We start from the raw sequence: 27,867 nt of genomic DNA on the forward strand, positions 1-27,867 counted from the left end.
CCTAATCCACATGACATGGGGTCCCCCATTGTGAGTACATTGTTCCTGCTCAGGACACACTGGAGCTCCCCCATTAAATGAAGTAAAGCCCACACATACGCATACATACAGGGTCTGCATTCCCTATGTTCCATCACACATGTTGCATTGCTTCACCCGTTCTGCGCTCATGTTCACCATTGATGGTAAATAGGGGTCAGGGTACATAACTGTGACAAGAGGGGCTACTGGCTCTTACCCCTCTTGCTCCAGCAGACATTTTATTCTCCAGGCTGCACATTGTACTCCCCAGCACAGCCTGGATTTCAGGAGACAGGTGGAGAGGTGAGTGACAGGGCAGCAGACCAGTCGGCCTCAAGCTGCATTTGGGTAAAACCACAGCCAGACCTCCTGCTGGGAACTATGCAGATAGCAGTGTGGGAGAGACTTTAAAGCGGGGTTCCACCCTAAAGTGGAACTTCCGCTGATCGGAACCCTCCTCCCCTCCGGTGTCACAATTGGCACCTTTCAGGGGGGAGGGGGGTGGAGATACCTGTCAAAGACAGGTATTTACACCCACTTCCGGGCATAGACTCCCGTGGGAGTCTATGCCTCTTCCTGTCCTGCCGCGCTGTCTGCTGGGACACACACGGGTCCCAGAGACAGCGCGGACAATTCCTATTGCGCTACGCGACTCGCGCATGCGCAGTAGGGAACCGGGAAGTGAAGCCGATTCGCTTCACTTCCTGATTCCCTCACCTAGAATGGTGGCGGCAGCTGCCGAGCGATCGATCGGCCTCGGCTGCCGGCATCGCTGGACCCCGGGACAGGTGAGTGTCCATTTATTAAAAGTCAGCAGCTGTAGTATTTATAGCTGCTGGCTTTTAATATTTTTTTCCCCAGTACAGTCCCGCTTTAACATCTCTGTTCTCACTGACATGAGGGAGAGGAATAAAACAAACCACACATGCAGCCTACTGCCCCCCCCCACCCCACCCCCCCCCCCCCCCATGCTGCTCTGGTCCCCCATTATGCTCATCTCTCTCCCTCCCCCATGCTCCTCTGGTCCCTCATTATGCTCATCTCCCCCCCCCCCCATGCTGCTATGGTCCCCCATTATGCTCCTCTTCCCCCCCCCCATGCTGCTCTTGTCCCCCCATGCTGCTCTGGTCCCCTATATGTTCCTCTGTGTCCGTCCAAGCCCCTCCCCCCACAGAGCTCACCTCTTCTCCAGGTCTAGTTATACAGTACAACTGAACAATGACATGACGCTAAGCTCATGTGATCTGGAAGGACAGCCACACACGCAGCTGTAACATATGCTCATCTCCCCCCCATGCTGCTCTGGTCCCCCATTATGCTCATCTTCCCCCCCCCCCATATGCTGCTCTGGTCCCCCATTATACTCATCTCTCCCTCTCCCCCATGCTTCTCTGGTCCCTCATTATGCTCCTCTCTCCTCCCATGCTGCTCTGGTCCCCCATTATGCTCCACTTGTCCTCCCATGCTGCTTTGGTGCCCCATATGTTCCTCTGTCGTCCCCCCGCAGCGCTCACCTCTTCTCCATGTCTAGTTATACAGTGCAATTGAATAATGACATGACGCTAAGCTCGTGATCTGGAAGGACAGCCACACACACAGCTGTAACATAAGTTTCCTCTGCACTCGTTCTACTCCTGGTAGACCCGATGGGCAGTTTATGCCTGGCCCTGACCGAGAGAAGAGTGTGCCAGCACTTACCTTCGCCGCACGCACACCTACTCCACCCCCACTGTGGCCGGAAAACCGGAAATGAAAATACCACCGCCCAGGCGCCCACTGTCCTCTCTGTCGACTCCACCCCCACAGTGTCGCAAATAGTACAGCCCACTGTCCTCTCCTCCAGTCCCCACTGCACCAATCCTAGCCACTACTATAGGTAGACTGACGAATCCCAGTAGAGTGGGAGTTTGTGCGGGCGCACAGCTTGCATCCTGCACACGCCCTAAACACGGGCAAATCAGCTTCCCATAGATCGGTGCCTGGTCACGCTTAAAGTGACTTTTTTTTTAACAACTTGGGGGGGGGAGGTGCCCGAGCGCCCCCTATGGATGGTCCTCCACTGATGGACAAATTGCTACAGTTTGGGGAAATGCCAAAGAAAGTGGGACAGATTCATGCTGATGTCAGGCATTAGGTATGCTTCCAAAATAAGGCCTTTGATCATGGTGGCCAGACTAGGGACAGGCTGGATACTCTTATCCTTGTGGTCTCCCCAGTCTGGCCATTGAGCGTGTGCAGGACGCAGTTGCGCGCTAGGCAGGCCACGACGAAACCTCAGCTCCAGAGGTGGTTGGTGAGCTTTTATGCTCCAGGGCATACATATGACCAGGCTACTGATGTCTGCATCACAGTAGTGGGTCTGTGATGGAATGTCTCCCTGCTCTTCAGGACTGGTAAGTACAGCTCTCCCTGCCTTCCTTCAGCAGGGCTGAACAGCTGGGCATTCCCTGGGAGGTCGATTCGGGGGTCCCTCACCTCCCTCTCTTCTCTCTCTGTCCTCTCTTCCTCCCCCTTCCATCTGGGGATGCTGCTGAGCGGTGTGTGTGTCTATGCAGGGTCTCTCCGGGGGCTCTCACCTGAGGGGTGGGGTTGCGCTGGCTAGCTGTGTCCTGGGTCCTGTTCATCATGCAATGGGAAGGTGCATTGTTTTCTCCTTGTACCTCATGGAGCAGCCATTTTAGGTGTGGGCAAGGGCAGCATGCTCTCCTGGGCATCAGCAGCAATTTTCCTGGTGATTGTTCCTATACAGGACACCGGCGGCCATTTTCTTGAAGCTTGAACACGTTTTTTGATGTGCTCTAGAGGCAGCATGTGCTCCTGTGCGCTCATAGCCATTTTCCCTGTGTTTTATGTCCTTGTGCTGGGTGGCTATTTTCTTGAAGCCTGAGCACACCAGAGCGGTTTTAGCGCCATTTGTAGCTGCTTCCACCTACACAGCACTGTTTTCCTCTGCAACCTGGACGCCAATAGGGACTACAGGTACTACTTGCTGGATAGCGCAGAACTTCTCAGGCTGACGAGTCCGGCGGGAAAGAGCCCCTCAACCAGCGGCAGTAAGGAGGGTGGGACTGTCCTAAGACCCCTTTGGGTGGCAGACAGGGTAGGGTCAGCATGGCTTCAGAAACTGGTGTTTCTTCCCCCGAAATCCAGGCAATTGCAACCGGGTCACCTTCGGACTGCGCAGTGCCCATGGACAACCTGACGGCGGTCCTCAATTCGTTCATTGCCCAGATGGAGGCGGCACATGGGCAAAAGGGTGCAAAGAAGCTGGCCAGGACCATTAGGACAGTGAGGATGAGTCCCCGTCCGGGTCAGTGCGCGATAAAGTGCTTTTCACAGCTGTGCATGATACCCTGAAGATTCAGGAGCCAACAGATCCCTCTGCTGATGTAGCGGTTCCTTTTGGGTCCCACAAGCCAGCATGTTCACCTAAGGTGTACCCGTATCTGACTTATTTTGACAAGTTCATTTACAGGGAATGGGGTCGCCTGCAACGGACCTTTTCTGTCCCCAAATCCATGGCGGTGTGTTACCCCTTTGAGGAAAGCCTTCTCAAGAAGTGGTCGACTCCTCCGGTCGTGAACCCCCCCAGTATGCAGGTTGAATAAAGTAACTATGACCCTAGTAGAGGGGACTCCTGCATTTAAGGATCCCACAGACAGGAAGGCCAAGGCAGTGGCTCGTTCCTTGTTTACGGTTGTGGGGTCAGCCGTGCGACCAGTACTGGCATCCGCACTTGTGTCGCAGACAGAGTGGGCAAAACTTTTGCACCGCGAATTGGGAAAGCAACAGGCTTCTCCTGCGTGGAACTAGCAGACCAACTATTGCAAGGCCTTAAGTATGTTTGTGACGTGGCCCTGGATACCCTTCCTCTGTTATCCAGAGCTTCAGTGTCAGCAGTGGTGCTGAGGCGCCTGATTTGGTTAAAATTCTGGTCTGCTGATCAGGCATCCAAAAAAAGCCCTGACGGATCTTCCCTTCCTTGGCGACCAGCTCTTTGGAGCCTCTTTGGATGACGTTATTAAAAATGCCACTGGTGGTAAGAGTCACACCGTAGGCAAGGGCCCTCTTTTTCTGCTCACAAGCGGCTTTTTCGTTTGACTGGAGCTTCGCCTAAACGTCCCAAGCCTGACAGGAAGACTGCGGAAGGACAAAAATGTCCCTGGAACCGCAAGCCTAACAAGTCTGAAGGTTTGCTCCCCACCCATGTCTTGGGTGGTCGGTAGCCTTCGGGAGTTTGCAGCCCGGTGGTCCTCTCGGATATCTGACCAATGGGTCTGTGATCTGATTTCTTCAGGCTACAAGATAGTTTCTCTCTTGGCTGCTAAACAGATGATTCTTCCCCTCCAGCATACCCGTATCCCCGGCTTGCTGGGAGGCCCTCTTGGGGGCAGTAAGGGACCTGCTGAGTGGCGGGGGTGGTTGCACCAGTTCCGGAATCGGAACGTTTCCAGGGATTCTACTCAAATGTGTTTTGTAGTTCCCAAGAAGGAAGGGGTACGTCCAATCTTGGACTTAAAAGCCCTCAATCACTTTGTGAAAGTGCAGGCGTTCTACCTCTGTGCTCAATCATCGTCAGGTGACGGCGGACATCAAGTCTGCGGTATCCCGCCACTGGACTCCTGCTGTGTGTGTTGTAGTGGATTGAAATGGTATTTCTATATACCTGAAAAAGACCAGCTAGGTATAATTATGGCAATTACCACACTTACAAAACCCGCTCAGCACTGTAGTACTGAGGAGACAGCTTCTTTCTGAACGTAAGAAGAGAGTAGTCAAAGTTGATGTTCAAAGCTTATCTGGATTAATTCTGGGCGGGTATACAACTTATATATGCTATTATTAGCCAATCATTGCAAAAAACATGGGTGTGGTTAATACAGAGGTGTACATTAAATATCATTACACATCATTAATTATGCTATCTGCTTTCATGACTCATAGTCATGAGTACTGCTTCCCTATGTCATGTCTGGGGTGGCCCAGACATATTATTATTATTCACGATTTATATAGCGCCAACAGTTTACGCAACGCTTTACAATGTATATTGAGACACAATTTCTTTATTTAGACAGTACAGAATAAAACTGCTTATGCAAGCTATATTTTCTTATATGTATGCTTTATAGAAAACTGCTACAGTCTGTGAATACAGAACTTAAACTAACTAGCAGATTAACCCAACTTATATGAACTTATAAAGATGAAGTCACTCCGGTTCAGCCATATCGCTACATGTGTGATCACAGCAGAGCTAGCCCCCGGCGGCACGCATGCGCACCCCCTTCCCGGAAGAGCTTGATCCCGTGTATATATAATGTGATCAGGCACACAGGTGCCGCCCTGTAGCAGTAAAACTGCTATAGGGTAGACCTTGAAGTAGTTTAACTAGATTCTGACTGGCGGCCAGGCGGCGCACCTATTGTGGCGGGAGGGCGTCATATGACGTCCTCCCTTTAAAACAGGGAAATCGTGCGCACGCACATCCCTGTTCCTTCGGTGGCGGCGTGTCACGGAGACACCGCTCATCACCGAGGGGGGTGAACAGCCATTGCGCATGGCTGTTTTCCACGTGTTCAGCCGTGAAGTCAAGGCCGATCACAGATGGTCACACCCCCACACTCCCGGGAACACTGCTCATCACCAATGCTGGTAAACAGCCCATCAGATTACCCCAGTACCTGTCACAGCCCATCTGAGTACCCGAGTACCTGTCACAGTCCATCCGAGTACTCGAGTACCTGTCACAGCCCATCAAAGTACCCGAGTACCTGTCACAGTCCATATGAGTACCTGAGTACCTATCACTGCCCTTCAGAGTACCCAAATACCAGGCCATCAGAGAACCTGTCACCAGGCCATCAGAGTACCCGAGTACGTATCTGCAGCCCATGCCTCATAGAATATATACGTTGGGGTGTTTGCTTTCCAAAATGGGGTCATTTTATGGGCAATTCCATTGTACTGGTACTCCAGGGCCTTCAAAAGTGTAATAGGTGGTTGTGAAATGAGATGTGTCATTTTTGCTCGTAGAACGTCTGAAGTAGCCACTTCAATGTTGGTGCTCTGTATGTGGCCAGGCTGTGTAAAAGTCTCACAAATGTGGTATCGCCATACTCAGGAAGAGTAGCAGAATGTATTTTGGGGTGTAATTTGTTGTATGCATATGCTGTGTGTGAGAAATAACCTGATAATATGACAATTTTGTAAAAAATAAATAAATCTTCGTTTTGCAAGGAATTGTGGGGAAAAATGACAACTTAAAAAAACTCACCATGCTCACCAGGGGTCATTTGGGGGGTATTTGTACTTTCCTGACTTGTTAGTGTCTCAAGAAATGAGATACACCTGATGTACTGAAGGCCTGATCAGATGTGATCAATTTTCAGTGATTGGCACCATAGTTTGTAGACTCTATAACTTTCACAAAGACCAAATAATATACACTAATGTGGGTTATTTTTACCAAAGATATGTAGCAGTATACATTTTGGCCAAAATTTATGAAGAAAAATTACTAATTAGCAAAATTTGATGACCGAAACAAAGAAAAAGGCATTTTTTTTTCACAAAATTGACGTATTTTTTTATTTATAGCACAAAAAATAAAAATAAACCACTAGTAATTAAATACCACTAAAAGAAAGCTCTATTTGTGTGGAAAAAAAAGGACGCAAGTTTCATATGGGTACAGTGTTGCATGACTGAGTAATTGTCACTCAAACTGTGAGAGCGCTGAAAGCTGAAAATTGGTCTGGTCAGGAATGGAGTGTAAGTGCACTGTACTGAGGTGGTTAAAGCACTCTTTATGCTCGCAAGTCCATCTCTGCAATCACCTATTGCTGCAATTTTTATTTGTCAAACCACAGCTAATTGGACTAGAGCAATGAACAACAAATATGATCCTGTGTTCCAGGACTGTTCCTTGACTGAGCAATTAGCTTTTGTTTTGCTCTTTAGTACGGATGCCCTACATTAGAATAAGTCATGACACATCTATGAAATGGCTCTGATTTCTGTTAAATGTGCAGAATCTTGTGGCTCAAAGCTTAGCCAGCTGAAGCTGCCTGTAACGGATACATCACACAAAGGTGGATGTCTCTTTGGTGAGGCACTTGACAAATTGATGTCACAGGAGGAAAGATCCTTTCTCAACAGTGAAAAGTTTCAAAATTCTGTGCTCAGTCTGATCTGCTGGATGTCCTGCATCGTCTTTTTTTTATTTATTTATTTTCAACAGAGAGTGGTCATTCCAGCTAATTCAAAACCTATCTGGGTCATTTGTCCTATCCTGGACCTAAAATTCCTAAAGAAAAATACCTTCTAGTTTTAACATTTTGTATAGAAGCCACAAGGTCACTTATTAACTCTCTGAGACAAAGTGAAAACCTTGCATCCTCTGACATCCAAGATGCCTTTCTGCATATTCCCATTTACCTACCTCATTAATGCTTTCTGTGCATCACAGTAGGCGACAAACTAGTTTGTCAAGAACCCTAATCCTATTGAAAAGGGAATGATTCTTCCCTTCCCCCTCGGAGCTCATTCCACCAGGGCTGTTTGTGTCTCTAGGGCATGGGTCTTCAAACTACGGCCCTCCAGTTGTTCAGGAACTACAATTCCCATCATGCCTAGTCATGTCTGTGAATGTCAGAGTTTTGCAATGTCTCATGGGATGTGTAGTTTCGCAATAGCTGGAGGGCCGTAGTTTGAGGATCCCTGCTCTAGGGTTTCAGCATCAAGCATCTGTTTTCCAGATGTGCAAGCCTACCACCTGGATCTCTGTGCACACAATCCCCATGTTCTACCAGGTGGATGTTTAGGTCTTTGTTGATGTGAGCTTTGGCCACAAGGTGCTTTAAGCTACTTATCTTGCCTAGACATATTGTGACACAATTTCTTTATTTAGACAGTACATATTAAACTGCTTATGCAAGCTATATTTTCTTATATGTATGCTTTATAGGAAAACTGCTACAGTCTGTAAATACAGAGTTTAAACTAACAAATAGGTTAACCCAAGTTAATCTTATATGAACTTATAAAGCTGGAGTCACTCTGGTTCAGCCATATCACAACAGAGTGTTTTTAGGTTCTTAAACCTAAGTTTTTTTATGGGACCGCTCGATTTATTGCTTGAGGATGTCCCACCCATGGTCTATAAATACAAGTCCTGTATTGTACGATTTAAGATAGTACCAATGTTGACTGTAAATTCCTTATCTTGGAGTACAGGACAGGACACAGCCCCACTCCCTTTCATATCTTCATCACTCTTTATTGCTTTGCTTAAAAAACATAGTCACAGAGTGGGCTGGTTATGAGCATGCACACTAGGGGGTGACCCTAGCAAGTTTTTTGTCCCTTTCCAATCACCTGATGGTAGCCTGCTTTTAACTCATGTTCTAAGAATAAGTCTTATGCACTCTACTATAATACGATATAAGGAATTTATGGAATTCAAAATTCCAGGTTTTCTACATTCATTACTAGAGAAGTGAGAGACTAAACAAAATTTACCTTCTAAATATTTATGTTTTGCATCTGAAGGGAAATTGGCAAGAAACAGAAGGAAGCAATGACCATTGAAAGTCTGATGGAGCAGAAAAAGTTAGAAAGACATAATTTACTCCTGGATTGTAAAGTACAAGATTTGAATATAACTCTGCTAGCTGGCTCCTTGGAAGATATCATGGAAGTCGAGGTGAGATCCAGACCTCCATCCCTAGTATGGTTTGTGTACACAAGTTATTTAAAACAAAAATATAATCTGTATTAGACAACTAAATATTGTGACAGACTGGAAAAAAAATCTGTTTAACTGCAGGTAGAAAGTGAAAGCACCCGAACTACTGCTGAAATCTATGAAAGAGAAGGTACTATTCGCATAGACTATGATGATCTTCCTCATAATTTAAAGGTAGCTTTTTATTGCTGCTTATTACTACTCTGTCCTTGTTTCCTGTATATTTTAGAAATTTGTCAACATGTTAGTCAGCACTTAAAAGGTTTCACAGGACTAAGCGCTGTAGTCCCTGCCCCCAAGGAGGTTTTAATCTCAACTGCCCATTCCAGGAAGTCTGGCTATACTGGGGCTTGTTGTATAACACTTGGAAATGTTGATTCTTGTGCAGTAGGGTTCAATAGGGCTTTTTTTCCATGGCAGTCCCCTAGCTTCAATCCCCAGGGACCACTGACAGGTTTACCTAGAAGAATGTACATTGTTATGTGTATGTCCTCTATAAGCTATCTGTAACAAGTCTTCCACACAGCCAGTGACAACTGCTAATCCAGGCTACATTGACTCATACCCCGAAGTATATATGTTTTCGACAGACAAGCAATCTTAAAACAAGACTGTACTCCAGATATATATCTGTAAAATATTTTTTATTCAATTTTTCATACATATTTGGAGGGTATCCCCTCTATATATAAAGCTTGTTTTTCGGAAAACCTTTTTGTGTATATGGAAAATATGTAGCATGGCTATTTCCATCAAGAAATGTGACCTCTGTCTTATGGTTGTCCTGACAAATTTATAAGAGAACTTTCAGTAAGTATACATTCAATAGAACTTCAAGCCAAAAGAAAAACAAAACGTCACATTCCCCACATTTTCGCCACACACACACGCGCCTAATATCTGGTTTTAAAAAAAGCTTTCTGAGCTCCATATTCCAAGCCTATTTGTATCCATGGTCAGGTGACTGTCCATGCAGGTTGCATCTCATGAGCTTCATTTAAGAAAAGAAGGATGTTTCACACCACAGCAGTTGTGCACTGAAAAAAAAAATTATATTTTATTTATTTTGTTAGCATATCGGGTTGCAGCACAAACCACAGCATCGCAATGCTGCAGCTGTGGGTGGGACACTGTTGAAATGACACTGATGACATTTCAAAAAAGTTCTGTGGAAAAAAAAAAGGAAACCATTCAATGTGCAGAGTAAGGATGAGCTCAGGCATGTTCGCATACTCCATGTGCAGAGCCAGCCAGGAAGTCGGCGCAGCTCTGCGCTAATCACAGGCAGTGAGACATTTCTCGATCTCTGCAGCCGTGCATTGTGGCAATGTGTCACTGCCTGTGATTAGTGCTGCACCGACTTCCTGGCGGGCTCTGCACGTGGAGTATGCGAACACGCCTGAGCTCATCCTTAGTGCAGAGATTGAAGCATCTGCACGGCGGTATCTCTCAGCGCAAACCAGCAGCTTTATGTTTAGCGCAGCTTGCTTGTGAGCACGAGCCCTAAATATATATATATATTTTTTTTTTACTGTACATCGAGAATCTAATTTTGACTGTTTCCTGATATGCATTTATCAACTGTACAGGTGTTGATGACAGACAATGAAATTTCAGCTGAACTCATGCGAATGCGTCAACAATGCATTGCTCATGAAAACATCCTGCTAAAGACATCTGCTCCAAACCTGAGAGCTCTTGAGAAACTCCAGAATATCAGTGACAAGTTTCAAGAAACAACAAATGGTAAAAGATAATGTTTACAACATTAAAAACCTATTTAAAGTCTGTAATATCCATTTCCTTTGAGTTGTATTACTTGCTGTTCATTGTGCAGTAGGTCAGCGGACAGCAAGTGAAAAATAAACTCAAGCTGGCTGAAACAATAGTACTTATACCCTATGATTGTGAACCTGTTGACATCAGGGCTATGTTACATCTTTGCGTTCAGGTTGTGTATCCCCAAAAAAAACATAAATGGCTAACAAAAAGATCTTTATGGGTGCACTGTACCATCTAGGGCAAACAGTAATTCAGCAATTTTTTTTTTTTTTTTTTTTTTGCTTTAGTAAGGACCTGTAATATTTTTGGTTAATAAGCCACTGCCACTAAAATAAACTTTCTTTGGACTATGAAATAGGCACCTCAATTTTCCTGCACAGGTTTGTTGTTTTCCTTCAGGTTAAAACTGGAACTTGGAAGGTTGTGTTTTGGCCTGGTTCCCTGATGGCCATTCATTACATCTAGTGGACAATAAGGAGGCCCTCAAGGGGGCAAGCCAAAGCATAATTCGAGCTCTGGTTGATATCCACATACTACAGTTTTTCCTAGATGTTGGGATGTTTATGGGTGCTTTGGAAATAAACTGTATATGTGTTCATATCTGGATATGCCAGCTAAACAATCTAGTGGACAGTTTATCCTATTGCAAGAAAGTTTGTGGACACCTGATAATCACACCTACTGAATGTAGTTCAGAGTAGAGTTAATGATATAAAGACATTTGTAGAAAATTGCATGCTTCTAACCTCATGGAAAGAGCAATGGGTTAGGGAAGGACCTTTTTCTTTTCTGCTCCATAAATAAGTGGTCTGCACAGAGCCCAAGCCCTTTTGAAAATCCCTGGGATGAATTGAAATGCTGATTTCTAGCCAGGTCCTCTTTTGGAAGAATCTGTAAAAATTCAGACACACTTCAAGATCTTGTGGAAGCTATTCCAGAAGAGTGAATGCTTTTTAGCTGAAAAATTAGAGATTGACTTCATATGAATGCCCATGATCTTGGACTAGGATATCCAATTGGCTTGTTTTGGTATGATGGTCACATGTCCAAAAACTTTTTTTTTATTATTTTTAAACTGTTTTTCTCATAATTCCTCTCCCAATTGTTCAAGTAAAGATGACCAAGACAGCTGCACATCAATAAAACGTTTTGCGGGTCAGACACGCTACTCTGGCTGTAGGAAACATGTTAATTTCTAATTAGGATGGGTTCGCACTTTTCAGCTGTGTCCGTTACTGCATTACTTGCTGCATACATTAATGTGTTGCAGTGATCTTTATTTTGAATGGTGTTCCAATGTGCTGCAGCACACCACATTGTACTGTAATGCACTACTTTGCACTGTGGTACATTGTGTTGACAAAAATGGTGTATGTTTATTTTTTTGGGATGTTTTGTTGCATTGCTAGCCCAGCAATGCTGAAGACATGTGAACTCAGCCTTAGAAATACTGTGCTTAGAGGAGAACACCGAAACAAAAGATTAATTGGAATGGGGTCTTGTATTAATTTGCTTTATGCAGCAGAGGGCCTAAAGTTCAGAAGCTCACGTTTGATTTTTGAATCAACACAGAGATAACTTCAAAGTGAGTCATTATACTTTATCTCCCAGCTTAAAAGTAATTTTAATGAATATGTACTGCTACTTCAAGATTATCTGGGTATTATGAGAAAATCCACCCAGAACTGCCCACTCAATTGTAGTCCAGACTATGACTGATTATATCACCAACACTTCCGCTTTAAGTGTTGGTTACCCCCTCACATGCCACATTTGGCATGTCATTTTGGACTGTTTTTAGAGGCACCCAGCTCCCACTACCTCCCCTGGCGCCGCAGCGCCGGAAGGAAGATCACCTCTCCCCCCTCCCTCCCTGCAATCTTCTGGGACATGTCACAGGTCCTAGAAAATTGCCCGGCCATTTGCAGTTCACAGGTGAGCGCCCACAGAATGCCAGCTCCATGGAGAGGAGGAGGAGTGGGGCTTCTTGTGCCCGCATCGCTAGACTGTGGGACGGGTAAGTGTCTGTTTATTAAAAGTCATCAGCTACACTTTTTGTAGCTGCTGACTTCGAAATGGGTGGAACTCCGCTTTAAATGTCTGTATTCCATTTCATCCTGAGAATTTAAGCAAGGATTTTTAACATCTACCATCTCTGTGTCCTGTATCCCTCGATAAAACTGCAGGCCCCCCTTTTCATGCTGTAATATTGTTGTAAAATCCACCCTTTGAGCAGCGTAATGGTGAGCCTCTTTATTTTTCTCATAGCTTTTGAGACCAGCAGAAGGAAAGCCAGTCTGTGTAGGACGGAATTTGAGCAGGTGAAGCAGAAGAGATATGAGCTTTTTAGCCAGTGTTTTGAGCATGTTTCTGTAGCTATCGATCAGATCTACAAGAAGCTTTGCAGAAATGCCAGCGCTCAGGTTTGCTTATTTAAGTTTACCTCTTCTGTTGATATTAAGTCAGTGTTCTGTGAAATTTAATTACATTTGCATCATCATCACCACCTTTGTATTGCCCAGGATTTGCTCTATTAATTTGAACTTGTATTGCTCTATGCTCTAAATCGGTTTTAAATCCAAATCAATCTGAATTCATTAAACGTGCGTTTGACCTGCTTCAGCTGATTTTGTGTTCCCTAAAACATATATAAGGAGAAAAGCAGTTCTGAAACCAACAAAAGCCTGTCCACAATGGCCCTTACATACAATGCCCACTCACAGCTGGTTGAACGAAAAAAAAAAGATACATTTTTGGGCTACCTAAGTCACTACTGCAGGGCTGAAGTTTTTTTTTTTTTCTCATTTGTTCATTGACGGACACAGCATCTTCATCTTGACCTTAGGGTTATATCGCCCCTTTAGGAGAGGACTAGGCAGAAAGTGTTAAAAACGGAAACACTTGCACATTACCACCCAGGGGGTGGTCCTACTGGCTATAACCCCTCACACTGCATCGAGCAGCTCAGTTTTTTTCTGCCTAGTGTAGGAGAAGGACCTGGCTCCCGGTGGGTCCTGGGAATTTTTTATTTTTTCTGCATTTTTGATTTCTGTGATCTACAATCAACAGCCAGGCTGGGTGACAGGCTGGATAATATAGAACCTGCTAGTCCCCAGCCTGGCCATTGAGCGTGAGCAGGCCCTAGCTACTCGATGGGTCAGCCACGACATGTCCCACCTGATCCAAGGGCAGCCAGTGAGCTATATGCTCTGGGGCACATATATGACCGGGCTACTGCTGTCTGTGTCACAGTGTGCCATGGCCGACAGCCACCCCGTACTGCTCAGGGGATGGGTCTGTCCGTGGAATGCTTCCAGCAGTCCCTGCAGGAGGGGTAAGTATGGTGCCACCTGTCTTGGCAGGATAGAACAGCTGGGCATTCCCTGGGAAGTCGACTAGGGGGTCTCTCGCTCTCCCTTTCTTCTCTCCCTGTCCCTCCCCTCCTCCCCATGCTATCGACCGCTGGGTGACTGGGCACATGGGGGTGTGGAGCACATGCCTGGCCGGGGGTCCTCTCGGGGTGGGCTCTGAGTCCTGGCAGGGGGCTGTGCTGGGTGTTGGGGGTCTGCTCTGGGTGTTGGGGGTCTGCTCATCCTCTTCCCTGTTTCTGGGCCACGGTGGGGTGTTTGTGGTGTGTTTGCCCTGTGGGGAGGCCGCTGCGTGCTCTGCGGCCATTTTCCTGGGGCCGCGGCCATTTTTCTGTAGCCACAGACAGTTTTTTCCCTTTCAGCCATTTTCTGGACGTTCGGCCATTTTCTCGCCCGCCCTCAGGCGTTTTTTGCTGAGGTGGCCATTTTCTAGTGGTCTCAGATAGTTGTGCCTCTAGCGCTGGGTGCTTGTTTCCTTATAGAACAGCGCACTTTTCACACACACCTCGTGGATGACACAGGGGAGAGCGGACAGTAGCAGCACAGAGCAGTACCTGGGTCAGGGTGGTTAGTCCTGCGGGGGTCCCTCAGTCTGTGGCAGCTAGGAGGGTGGACATTTTGTGTGATTTGCCTTAGGTCCCTAAGTGGTGACAGGTGAGTGTGGGTCAGCATGGTGTCAGAATCTGGCGCTTCTTCCCCAGACATCCCTGTTATTGCAACTGGTGCCTATGGATGCTCTGTCGGTGGTCCTGGAGGTCTTTTTTGCCAGGGTGGAAGCGGCGGACGCAAGGGGGGGTAAAAAAACTCCCCCTCCCCCCTCCGTCTTCTGGGGAAAGCTCTGATTCAGACTCCAGTCCCGCTGTGACAGGTGGCCCCTGTTCTTGCGTGTCAGAGGATGCGGACCAGGACCGTTCAGACAATGAGGGGGACTCCGGGTCAGAGCAGGGAAAAGGCACTTGTAGGAGTACTTATTACAGTGGTGCCGGATACCCTAAAGATGGAGGCGGGGACATCTACAGAGGTGTTGGCCCTTTTTGGGTCCCACAAGCCGGCCCGCGTGGCTAAGGTGTTTCCTCACCCAAATTATTTTGATACGTTTATTTACAAGGAGTGGGGAAACCCACAGCAGGCCTTTTCAGTTCCCCTTTGAGGAGAGTTTCCTGAAGAAATGGACATCTCCTCCGATTGTTGACCCCCGGTATCCAGGTTAAATAAGGTAACCACGATTCTGGTGGAAGGGACTCCTGCTTTCAAGGACCCTGCCAACAGAAGGGCCGAGGCGGTTGCACGGTCCAGGTTTACGGTGGTGGGATCCGTATTGCCGCCAGTGTTGGCCACGGCCCTGGTGTCACAGACTCTTACTGAATGGGCTAAATTGTTGCACATTGAGTTGGAGAAGCAACAGGCTTCCCCAGTCTGCGTGGAGCTGGCGGACCAGTTGGTGCAGGGCCCTAAGTATGTCTGTGATGCAGCCTTGTATACGGCCCCCTTGCTCTCTAGAGCCTCAGTATCAGCAGTAGTGCTACATCGCCTGTTTGGCTGAAATGCTGGTCTGCAGACCAGGCATCTACTGCCGCGTACACACGACCGGACTTTCCGGCAAACTAGGTCCGGCGGTCTTCCTGCCGGAGTTCTGACGGCCTTTCAAAACGAACGGACTAAGTCCGTTCAAACGTTTTTTTGTTTTGAACGTGGTGACGTAAACGGGACAAAAAAAGGAAGTTCAATAGCTAGTAGCCAATAGCTGCCCTTGCGTCGTATTTGGTCCCTCCAACCTTCATCTTCTTACGGCTTGTCGGAAAAGCCCTGTTTAGGGCAGTACAGTACCTGCTGTTGCGCGTGGTGATAGTGCCTGTACCGACACCCTAAAGGTTTCAGGGATTCTACTCCAATCTGTTTGTAGTCCCAAAGAAGGAAGGGGTCAGTCTGGTCCTGGACCTCAAGGCCCTTAACAGCTTTGTGAAAGTACAGAGGTTCAGGATGGAATCAGTTTGCTCAGTGGTCGCTGCACTCCATCATGGGGATTTTCTGGCATCCCTTGACATCAAGGATGCATACTTGCATGTCACCATATTCATCAAGCATCAGAGGTTTCTGCGATTTGCGGGGGGACAAGCACTACCAGTTTGTAACGCTTCCTTTTTGGCCTGGCGTCGGCACCGAGGGTTTTCACCAAGGCGTTAGCCCCACTTTTGGCTTTGCTAAGGCAGCGAGGGATCTCAGTCGTGGGTTACCTAGGCGACCTCCTTCTGAGGGCAGCTTCCGCCTCAGAATTTAGGGAGGATGTGGCAATCACCATGCAAAGGCTTCAGGAGTTTGTTGGATGTTGAACCTGCAGAAGTCGGTGTTGGTGCTGACTCAACGCCTGGAGTACCTGGGCCTGCTTCTGGACTCCTCAGAGGGGAGAGTCTTTCTCCCTTCAGACAAGCTGCAGACTCTTCAAGCTGCGGTGAAGTTGTTGGTGTCCCACAGGTGGTCGTCGCGTTTTTGCATGCAAGTCTTGGGTCGCATGGTAGCCACTTTCGAGGCGGTACCATATGCTCAATTCCACACTAGAGTCTTGCAAAAGGAGATCCTGTCCAAATGGGACAAATCTCCGTTGTCCCTGGATTGGCAAATTCAGGTGAGCCAGCTAGGCAGGGATTCCCTGCTCTGGTGGCTGAGGTCGCCGGCCCTACGGTCCGGAAAATCGCTCCTTCCTCTTCATTGGACGGTGATCACAAAGGACACCAGCCTGATTGGTTAGGGGGGAGTTTGGGACGTACAGTCAGCCCAGAGTCGCTGGACCCAGGAAGAATTCCACCTGCCGATCAACGTGCTGGAATTTCGGGCGATCAGGTGGTGCCTCTCCACATGGTCACAGAGGCTGCAGGGGCGTCCGGTCAGGATCCAGTTGGACAACGCCACGGCGGTGGTATACGTAACCATCAAGGAGGAACAAGCAGCTTGGCTGCAGCACTGGAGGACGCTCACATCCTGCGGTGGGCAGAGCGGCGCATGCCGCCTCTGTCGGCTGTGTACATTCCGGGCGTAGAAAACTGGCAAGCGGACTACCTAAGCCGTCAGATGCTGGACCAAGGGAAATGGTCGCTACATCCGGATGTATTTTGGCTCCTTTGCCCAGAGTGGGGCACACCAGTCAAGGATCCCTGGGCAGATGCGGCAGATGCATTGGTGGCTCCATGGAGGCATTATCAGCTGTTTTGTGCTTTTCCCCCACTCAAAATTCTACCATGTCTGCTACTCAGAGTGGAGGCCGAGGGGATTCCGGTAATTCTGATTGCCCCAGATTGGCCTCGGCATCCGTGGTACGACGACAAAGTACGAATGGTGGCGGATGTTACTTGGTTGCCAATGCGAGAGGACCTTCTGTTGCAAGGTCCAATACTTCATCCTGCTTTACCGTCGCTGGCTTTAAAGGCATGGCTGTTGAAAGCCAGGTGCTAAGGGACCGAGAACTGTCAGATTCGGTAATATCCACTATGCTGAGGGCACGGAAGTCCTCTTCTCGGAAGATTTATCATCGTACGTGGAAGGCCTACATCTCCATGTTTGAGAAGATGGGGTGGCGTTTGCGTACGTACTCAGTTTCCAGGATCCTGCTGTGTTTGCAGTGAGGAGTGGATCAGAAACTTGCCTTAAGCACCATTAAGGGGCAGATATCAGCTTTGGCTTTCTTTTTTCAGCGACCCTTAGCAACTCATTCATTGGTGAGTAGGTTTATTCAGGAGGTTCGACATGTGGCCCCTCCGGTTCGACCACCGCTACCTCCTTGGGATTTGAATCTGGTGCTCTCTGTGCTTCTGAAACCGCCGTTTGAAAACATTAGGGAGATTCCCTTATTGACACTCTCAGAAAGTAGTCTTTCTAGTGGCTGTTAGATCTGTCAGGAGGGTTTCTGAGTTGGCAGCCTTGTCTTGCAAGTCTCCCCACTTGATCGTCCACAAGGATAAGGTGGTGCTGCGTCCGCAGCCTTAGTTTCTGCCAAAGGTTGTTTCGACCTTCCATCCTAAATGAGGACATTGTGCTCCCGTCCTCATGTCCTCGGCCGTCACACCCCAAAGAGGTGGCTTTGCATTCCTTGGATGTGGTCCGGGCTCTGCGGGTGTATCTGTCTGCTACAGCCCCTTTTCGGAGGTTGGACTCGCTGTTTGTATCAGTGGCTAGTCTGAAGAAGGGACTGGCGGTCTCGTCAGCCACCATTTCTCGGTGGATCAGACAGATTGTGGTCCAGGCTTATACCATAAGGTGGCAGGCGCCTCCCTTTTCTGTCACAGCACATTCTACCAGGGCAATTGGTTCCTCTTGGGCTTTCCAACATCAAGCATCTGTTTCTCAGGTGTGTAAGGCGGCGACCTGGTCGTCCGTTCACATTTTCACTAAATTATACAAGGTTGATGTGAGCGCATCTTCGGATGCTTGCTTTGGCCGCAAGGTTTTGCAGGCGGCTGTTTAAAGTTGCAACTCCTCCATTGAGGAGCTCTGGTTGTTATGGGTGGAGCTATTTTCTTGCTGTTCCCACCCCTCGTTTTTTTATTTTTTTTACACTGCTTGGGGACGTCCCTAAGGTCAAGATGAAGATGCTGTGTCCGTCAATGAACGAAAGAGAAAATAGGATTTTTGTACTCACCGTAAAATCCTTTTCTCTGAAGTTCATTGACAGACACAGCATCCCCCCTCCTATTTATGTTTGTACTGCTTTTGACGAACTGAGCTGCTGGATGCAGTGTGAGAGGTTATAGCCAGTAGGACCGCCCCCTGGGCGGTACTGTGCAAGTAATGCTATTTTTAACACTTTCTGCTTAGTGCTCTCCTAAAGGGGCAATATAACCCTAAGGTCAAGATGAAGATGCTGTGTCTGTCAATGAACTTCAGAGAAAAGGATTGTACGGTGAGTACAAAAATCCTATTTTTTTGTTTGTTGTAGATTTTGTTGTATTTTTATTTTTTTTAAAGCTTCTTAAAAAAAAAAAATAAGGGATCACGTTCCCTTAAAGCATGAATAAGGCCCCTTTCACACTAACGTCCCGTTCAGGCCCGCCTGTCAGTTTTTCAGGCGGACCTGAACGGGTGCTCCATAGAGCTCTATGGAGCGTCGGATGTCAGCGGTGACATGTCCGCTGACATCCGACCCGCTCCGATCCGAAAAAGTGTGACGGAGGAAAAAGCTATTTTTCCATCCGTCTGCGGATCGGATCGGGTGACGACGGGCACTGCGGTCCGTCGTCATCCGATCTCCCATAGGGGAGAGCGGCGCTGTGACAGGTCCGTCCCTGCACAGTGTGCTGAGACAGACCTGTCATCTCCCTGCTCAGCGGGGATCGGCGGAGTGATCCCCGCTGAGCAAACGGACATCCACGGGGCGGATCAGAACTGATCCGCCCCGTGTGAAAGGACCCTAAGGCCCCTTTCACACTAACGTCCCGTTCAGGCCCGCCTGTCAGTTTTTCAGGCGGACCTGAACGGGTGCTCCATAGAGCTCTATGGAGCGTCGGATGTCAGCGGTGACATGTCCGCTGACATCCGACCCGCTCCGATCCGAAAAAGTGTGACGGAGGAAAAAGCTATTTTTCCATCCGTCTGCGGATCGGATCGGATGGCGACGGGCACTGCGGTCCGTCGTCATCCGATCTCCCATAGGGGAGAGCGGCGCTGTGACAGGTCCGTCCCTGCACAGTGTGCGGAGACAGACCTGTCATCTCCCTGCTCAGCGGGGATCGGCGGAGTGATCCCCGCTGAGCAAACGGACATCCACGGGGCGGATCAGAACTGATCCGCCCCGTGTGAAAGGACCCTTACAGCAGGGAGCTTGTGCTGTGTAATTTGGCCCCCTGTATCATAAAAAACCTGGCTGATCCTGCCTACCCCTCTGTAAACTGACCACGGTTTATCATGGCTGCTGAGCCCTGACACTGGTCAGTTTACATGCCTCCGTCATCCGCAGCTCTCCTGTCTCTCTGTCCTCCTCTCCCCCATCCTCTGCCCCCTCCCCTGCCTGCCTGTCAGCTCTGTGTGTGAACCGCCCCTCCCCTTGTAGCACTGTTCTGAGCAGTGCAAACATTTCTCACAATCACTGCCAGCCCCACTGTTAGTATAACATATAGCATATACTGCATGCTGTTTTTTTAAAATGAATCTTCTAAGTAGCTTATTTCTCCCCAATCAGCGGTCACGTGACCGCCCGTTGCTCTCTCACTCCGATTGTATACACCAGTGGTCATCAACCCTGTCCTCAGGGCCCACTAACTATCTTCAGACTGGTGTAAAAATGCATTTTAGGAAAACAATCTGTTTTATATGTTGTTTAGAATGTTTTTTTTTTTTTTTGGAAGAACAAAAGTTTTGTTCTATTTAGCCTTAAAGTTGTTCTAAAGACTTAAAGCGGTAGTAAACCAATGGCATAATGTGCTAGTATGCATCGCATACTAGCACATTATGAAATACCTTGGAGCGAAGCTCCCACAGCCCGATCTGGCCAGCGCTGAGGGGGCTGACATGCACTCCAATGCATGCTTTTCTCTGCATTAAGGTAAAACACCTTCTGTGAACAGTCTCTCTCTCTCTCTCTCTCCCCCCCCCCCTTAAATACTTACCAGAGTCCAATACTAATCCATCACTGGTTCTCTGCTCTCTCTCTTCTCACAGGATAGATAGGCAGCAGCAGGAATCGTTGGCTTCTGCTGCTGTCAATCAAATCCTGTGACAAAGTAGTGGGGGCATGGCCGAGCCACATTGTCTGTGTCTATAGATGCAGGCAGCGCAGCTCGGGATCAAGCCCACAGGAGTGCCCCCATAGGAAGCGGTTTCCTATGGGGACACTCGATGAAGAGGAGCAGCCAGGAGAAACAGCTGGGGACCCCATCATAGAGGAAGTTCAGGGTGCTCTGCGCAAACCATTGCACAGAGCATGTAAGTATGACTCTTTATTTAAAAAAAATAAAAAAATTTTTTTAGAAGTACCTTAACCTTTTAACACTTACATTTCCTTAGGCCTTTCTTAGTCTTGAGAATTCAGAGGAACCTTACCTTGATGGAATTGGCTACAACTGTGTAGCTCCGGGGAAGAGATTTATGCCTATGGACAACTTGTCTGGAGGAGAGAAGTCTGTAGCTGCGCTGGCTCTTGTGTTTGCTATTCACAGGTGAGATAAGAATCTCAGCGCTTAAGTAGCACCTTGCAATGAAGAGCATAATTCTTTGTGCTTGTCATTTGATCACACCATGACAGAACATCAATTCAGCCTTAATTTTTGCTACTTAAACTTATTCCAGAGACTGTATATTTTAGGTCAACGAAACTGAATGCAACATTCCTTCAGGAATTTCCTCCTTTCTAGCTTCCATCTCTTAAAATTAAACTCGGCCATGAGTCTTCATGGGGTGGAGCAGTATTTGCAAATGTGCAAAGGCAAGTAAAGTTTGAATCAGAAATCCCACCCACATTGCTGAAAGGAACACAGCAGCATTTACAAAAAATATTTCAGACTTTCCATCACTTTTTCAGTCTTTCACAGCAAGAATGTTTGTATATCTTCTATCACTTGGGTGTAGGTCCACTTTAAAGCATGTAATCATAGCAAAAAAAACGTTGTTTTTGCAGCTTTCGTCCTGCACCATTCTTCATTTTAGACGAAGTAGATGCAGCTTTGGACAACAGTAACATTGGTAAAGTAAGTCACTGTTTAAAACACATTTCTCTAAGCATTCACAGCAGTCCTTTGGATGTGTGACCTGGTTGAGTTGGTTGGCTTTGCAAAGACTCGTACAATTATTGCCAGACAGCTACTGAAGATCTAGGGTTCCTATAACCCTTTGCCTAATCCCCTTCTTCTAAGTATATCACTCTACCCTATTCCCTAATTGAATGTATTGCCCTATGTCTAAGGCTAGCCATATACCCTTTGAATTCTCTAATTCAGCCCATGGGCTAAATGAGAATCAATGGATTCCCGGGTGCCAACTATTGCATTCAGACAGCTTCAGCATCCGAGTATGTAAGAATACTTGAACAGTGATTGCTCCTGATTGGCTGTAGTCACTGATTAGCTTGAAGTTCAGCAGTGATGGGCTTAAATTTGGACAGCTTTACCCTTCAAGAGCTCGTTCACATGGGCCGTGCCCTCTAAAACACAGCCTGTAATGGATCGCTTTTCAGAGAGCATTTGACAGGAGGTGATATGTTGCTTCCTCACCATCTGAGTCAACCCTATAAATGCCACACTACCAATCATGTGCATTGTATGCTGTTGTTGTTCAACCCTATAGAACCGCATTAAACACATGCGACATTCGCAATGCCCACCAAAAGCATCATGCTGTTTAATTTTTCGCCTGGCATTTGCACAGCTGTGAGCAGCTGTATATCAGTGTTCAATGAAGCCTACCTGTATCCCAAAAGAGAAATATGAACACTTGATATTTTAGGCTGATGGCTGTGGGATCTAATAGTTTGAACATGTGTAGGTGAGGAAATCATTGGATGATAATTGATTGCTATTTGTGTAGGATGAACATACATATTCATATTGATGATGATCTGCTTATTCTGCATAAAGGTCACAAGTTACATCAAAGAACAGACAAGACAGCACTTCCAAATGGTGGTCATTTCCTTAAAAGAAGAGTTTTTTTCCAAGGCAGATTCTTTAATTGGAGTGTGTACAGAGGTAAAGCCAAACTAAATACATTGGTCAGTTAAGTCTTATGCAGTCAAGAAGTTGATTTATGCACTTAAACATTATGCTGCAAGATTTAAAATCGTATTTAAAATCGTATTCATTATTTGTCTTTGCATCTAATTTTTAAAATGTGCCTGTTTTAATGGAATCGCTCCTATGCAGTTCAGACCAATGAGAAATCACTTTCTTGTTCATACATCACGGGACACAGAGGCTTGGTAATTACTTTGTGGGTTAGATAGTACCTTCAGGGGATTGGACACTGGTAATCCTAATTACAAAGTGAGTGCCTCCCCTATATAACACCTCCCATATGGAGAGTACCTCAGTTTTTTCGCCAGTGTCCATGGTGGTTGGTCACATTCAAGATGTGCTAAGAAGAAAGCTCTATTTTATGGTCTATGCGAGGGCCTAGGAGCGATACAACCAGTTTATTGCCTTTGGCCTATACTCAAACACCTAAGATGGCTGGTACCCGGGCTTCGTGATAAGAACAAACAAGGTTTTGCCTGTAATGTCTCTCCTTGGACATCTGGGATCCAAACCTTGGTGTACTAATATAACAGTGGCACGAAAGGTCCCTGGCAGAGTGTTTTACAGGTCCAGGGAGGAGATTTCTATAAATGGGAACCCAGAACCCTGAAGGTTGGCACAACGCTACCCACCGTGATGGATAAAGGCTTGGAATTTGTCTGTTCTCAGCAGTTCCTGTGGCGGGGATAAGGTAAGTGAAGACAATCCTAAAGTTTGCACATTATGGATTATCTTCTGTGAGGAGTTGCATGTCTTACCAGGTTTCCACCACTAGAGGGAGTAAGAGACAACCTGGTGTATACTTGCATGCCTTCCGGGAAACACGCTCAGTGAAGCTGGTCTGTGAATGCTGCTCACCTCCTCCGCTGCAGGCTCTGCCACATAAACACTAAAGGGGGGATCCCACGCAGTCCTCTGACAGTCTCCTTTCTTCCCCCTTGCTCTGGCCACCTTCATGAGGCGGGCTTTTACAGCAGGGAAGGAGGGAGGTGTGGTTGTGGCGCCATGCACGACATGTCAGCGCGCAGGCGCAAAGTGGCATTTTTCTAAAAGCCCAAAGTGCCAGAGCTCCTGTAAGCAGCGGGACACAGAGCTGTGGGCTTAGTAAGCACCACAGTGGATCGGATCCTGGCAAACCTTAGACACCTACTCGGCATCAGGTTGTGCAGTTTATAGCTAATGTTTATATTATAAGACTATAGCACAATGGTGATTGCACTTTACACTAGTACCTCTGCTTTGCAGCTTTGGACTATGTCTCCTCGTAAGAGGGCTTCAGGGGGAGGTAAAAGAGTCACTAGGAAGTCACCGCTTACATCTAGGGGTTCTGAACATGCCTGCAGGATACCACCCCCCTGCAAGACTGGAGGCAGCTTCTCAGGATGAGTCTGTACCCCTGTCAGGTTTTGCAGCCTCTCCCAATGTTTCAGCCCCTGTTTATTACAGAAGACACTTTAAATGCTGCATTGGATGATTTGGAAGGAAGGATTACTACCTTTGTCACAGCTTCCATAAAAAAAATAGCAGGAAAATGGGTAGATCCCCTCCCTCTGCTTTGGGTTCCCTATCAGATGAGCATTCTGATAATGAGGAAAGATCACTATCGGAGGATAGGGATCAGGTGCAGTTGGACGAATCAGGGAAAGAGGAGAAGCTGTCTTCTTCCTCCCAGGCCCTCAAAGTGCAGGTGCAATACTATACTGAATTGCTGTATTCCACATACAGCTTGCCCTCTGCTGAGGCCTCCATTTCCCCTGTTTCCTCCCTGGGGTCCCGGAAATCCCCACAGGTTGCGTACGCCTTCTTAAAGCGGAGGTCCACCCTAAAATGGACCTCCGCTCATCGGAATCCCCCCCCCCTCCGGCGCCACAATTGGCACCTTTCAGGGGGGAGGGGGGTGCAGTTACCTGGATAATCCAGGTAACTGCACCCACTTCCGGGATAGCTGTCTGCGGAAAGGGGCGTAGATTACGCCCCTTTCCGCAACTGCCCGCCCCTTTGCGCAAGTGCCCCGCTGCCTGCTGGGAAACACACAGTTCCCAGAGGCAGCGGGGACCGTCCGGATTGCGGCTCGCGCATGCGCAGTAGGGAACCGGGAAATGAAGCCGAAAGGCTCCATTTCCTGATTCCCATACCCAAGATGGCGGCGGCAGCACCCGAGTGTCGATCTAGAGATCGGCTTCGGGTGCCGACATCGCGGGCGCGCTGGACAGGTAAGTGTCACCATTTTAAAAGTCAGCAGCTGCAATATTTGTAGCTGCTGACTTTAAAAAAAAAAAAAAAAAACGCGGAGTCCCGGTAGACTCCCGCTTTAACTTGCCCTATATTGGATGAATTGTTGTATGAGGAGTGGGGTCACCCAGATAAACTCTCTTCTCCTCCTAAAAGGTGTTCTATGCTTTATCCGGTGGAGGAAAGTTTCACCAAGAAGTGGGGAGTCCCAGCCATAGATGCAGCTGTTTCTTGTGTGAATAAGAGCCTGACCTGTCCTGTGGACAATGCTCAAGGATTTAAGGATCCAACTGATAAAAACTTTATTTAAAGCCTCTTTCTCTGTGGCAGCAGCTGTAGTCCAACCTAAAGTTGCAGCAATTGGCATGTGCCAGTTCCTCAAGGAACAAATGAAGCAGGTGCTTAGCCTCCTTTCTACTGAGGAGGCTGAGGTTTATGCGGAACTTCCTAAAGCCTTGTGTTTTATGGTTGATGCCATTATGGATCCTGCTCAGCAGGCATCTCGCCTCACTCTCCTGCTGGTACACATGCACAGGGCCCTTTGGCTTAAGCATTGGGCAGCTGAAGCTTCATGCAAAAAATATTTAGCTGTCTTCCCGTTTCTGGAGAACGCATGTTTGGGGATGACCTGGACAAATATATCCAGAAAATTACAGGGGGTAAAACAACGTTGTTACCGGTCAAAAGGAAGAATAAACGTCCTTCATTTAGACGTTCTCTGTTCCCAGCCCCTGGAGCCTCATCCTCCAGGCAGTGGCGACGGCCTCCCCAATCAAATACTATGGAAAAGGTCCAAAGTCAAGCCTAAGGACAAAAGAAGCCTTGGGGCCCAAGATCTGGTAAACAGAACCCCAAAACCTCCCTATGAAGGGGCGCCCCCACTCGGCCGAGTGGGTGGAAGACTGCTGCAATTTGCAGGCGCCTGGCGGGAAGAGATTCAGGACAGATGGGTAGCCTCCACGGTATCTCTGGGCTACAAGCTAGAGTTCCGGGTGCTTCCGCCATCTCATTTCCTAAAGTCAAGAGTCCCCAGGGATCCAGAAAAAAAGAAGGTCCTTACATCTGGCTTTAGAACATCTGTTATCCCAAGGGGTAATTATAGAGGTGGCCCTGGACCTGGCCCAGACCTATTCTGGATCTAAAAGACCTGAATCAATTTCTAGACATTAGTCCTTTCCGCATGGAATCTATCCGCTCAGTAGTCTCCACCCTTCAGGGGGAGGAATTTCTGGCATCAACAGACATCAAGGATGCATATTTGCATATGCCAATATTTCCCACTCACCATAGAATCCTAAGGTTTGCGGTGGATCAGCGCCACTTTCAATTTTTGGCCCTTCCTTTTGGTGTTGCTACCGCCCCTCGAGTGTTCACAAAGGTTCTAGCCCCACCCTCAGGTAAATCTAAGGGCTCTGGGCATAACTATGACAGCTTATCTGGACGATTTGCTCCTCATAGAACAGTCCGTAACACGCCTAAGCCACAATGTGCTCTGCACGGTAAAGTACTTAGAGTACCTAGGTTGGGTCCTCAATCTAGAGAAATCTTCCTTGCAGCCCCTAAAGAGGCTGGAGTATTTGGGCATGGTCATAGACACAGTCCAAAGCAGAGTGTTCTTACCCATGTCGAAAGCCAGGGCCATAATGGATTTGGTCCGGGTAGTCTCAGAAAAAAGAAAACCCTCTATATGACTATGTATGAGACTATTGGGGAAGATGGTCGCCTCTTTCAAGGCTGTCGCTTACGTAGTTTCACTCGAGGCCTTTACAAAACAGCATCCTCTCTGCCTGGAACAAGAAGGTTCAAGCCTTGGATCTTCCAATGTGCCTACCCCCAGGGGTTCGCCAGAGCCTCAATTGGTGGTTACTGACCAAGAATCTTCTAAAGGGAAAATCCTTTGTCCCAGTTACTTGGAAACTCGTAACCACAGATGCCAGCCTAATAGGCTGGGGAGCAGTTCTGGAAGAAGCTTCCACCCAGGGAAGATGGTCCAGAGCCGAAAAACTTTTGCTCATCAACATTCTGTAAATTCGGGCAATTTGTTTAGCCCTCAAGGTCTGGACTTGCAGACTACAGGGTCATCCTGTCCGGATATGCTGTGGCTTATATCCATCACTAGGGAGGCACCAGGAGCCTGGATGCCCAAAAGGAGGTGAATCACATTTTTCTCAGGGCAGAAAGGCATATTCCTTGCTTTTCTGCGGTCTTTATTCCAGGGTTAGAAAATTGGCAGGCAGATTTTCTAAGCCGCCAGCAGCTGTGTCCAGGAGAATGGTCTCTACAGCACGACATATTTCAGACCATATGGCAAAATTGGGGTACCCCGTATATAGACCTGTTTGCATCCAGGTTCAACAAAAAACTGGACAGCTTTGTAACAAGAACAAAGGATCTTCTAGCACAAGTGTCAGATGCCTTAACTATTCCATGGATCTGTACACTCTGATCTATGCCTTGCCTCCAATTCCGCTTCTTTTGCGGTTCCTTCAGAGGGTCAAAAGGGAAGCAAAGTCGGTCATTCTGGTGGCCCCAACTTGGCCCAGACGACCTTGTTATGCAGAGATCATAAAGATGGCAGTGGGGAGACCTTGGGTTCTTCCGCTGCGTCCAGATATACTCTCACAAGGTCCAATATTCCATCCTGCCTTTACGAAGTCTAAATTTGACAGTTTGGCTGCTGAGACCCACATTCTAAAAGGTTGTGGACTCTCGGAATCAGTCCTTTCCACTCTGGTTAATGCTAGGAAGCCGGTCTCCAGGCTCATCTACTACAGAATCTGGAAGCCATATGTTTCCTGGTGTGAACTCAGGGGATGGCACCCTAGAAAGTATGCCATTAGCAGGATTCTTGCCTTTCTTCAATTAGGCATTGAAATGGGGCTGACTTTGAGCACGATCAACGTCCAGATCTCGGCCTAATCAGTATTCTTTAAAAAGTCACTTGCCTGGTCCGGGCTTTTGTTGGGGGGGGGGCACTGCACTTGAATCTACCAATCAAACCTCT

At 47.5% G+C, this 27,867-nt stretch overlaps 1 protein-coding gene across 1 annotated transcript in view; it reads left to right on the plus strand.

Moving 5' to 3' along the window:
* SMC1B (structural maintenance of chromosomes 1B) overlaps positions 1–27,867 on the plus strand; it is a 255,680-nt gene that overhangs the window by 210,841 nt on the left and 16,972 nt on the right. Inside the window, exons 18-24 of the mRNA XM_077469356.1 lie at positions 8,575–8,728; positions 8,852–8,944; positions 10,360–10,516; positions 12,821–12,975; positions 20,911–21,062; positions 21,521–21,590; positions 22,476–22,586. Of these exons, the coding sequence (XP_077325482.1) occupies positions 8,575–8,728; positions 8,852–8,944; positions 10,360–10,516; positions 12,821–12,975; positions 20,911–21,062; positions 21,521–21,590; positions 22,476–22,586 (892 nt within the window). The remainder of the gene's footprint in view (positions 1–8,574; positions 8,729–8,851; positions 8,945–10,359; positions 10,517–12,820; positions 12,976–20,910; positions 21,063–21,520; positions 21,591–22,475; positions 22,587–27,867) is intronic.

The sequence above is a fragment of the Lithobates pipiens genome, unplaced genomic scaffold, assembly GCF_037356315.1.
Source record: "Lithobates pipiens isolate NorthernLeopardFrog02 unplaced genomic scaffold, aLitPip1_a1.2 Scaffold_8, whole genome shotgun sequence".
Taxonomy (NCBI): Eukaryota; Metazoa; Chordata; class Amphibia; order Anura; family Ranidae; genus Lithobates; species Lithobates pipiens.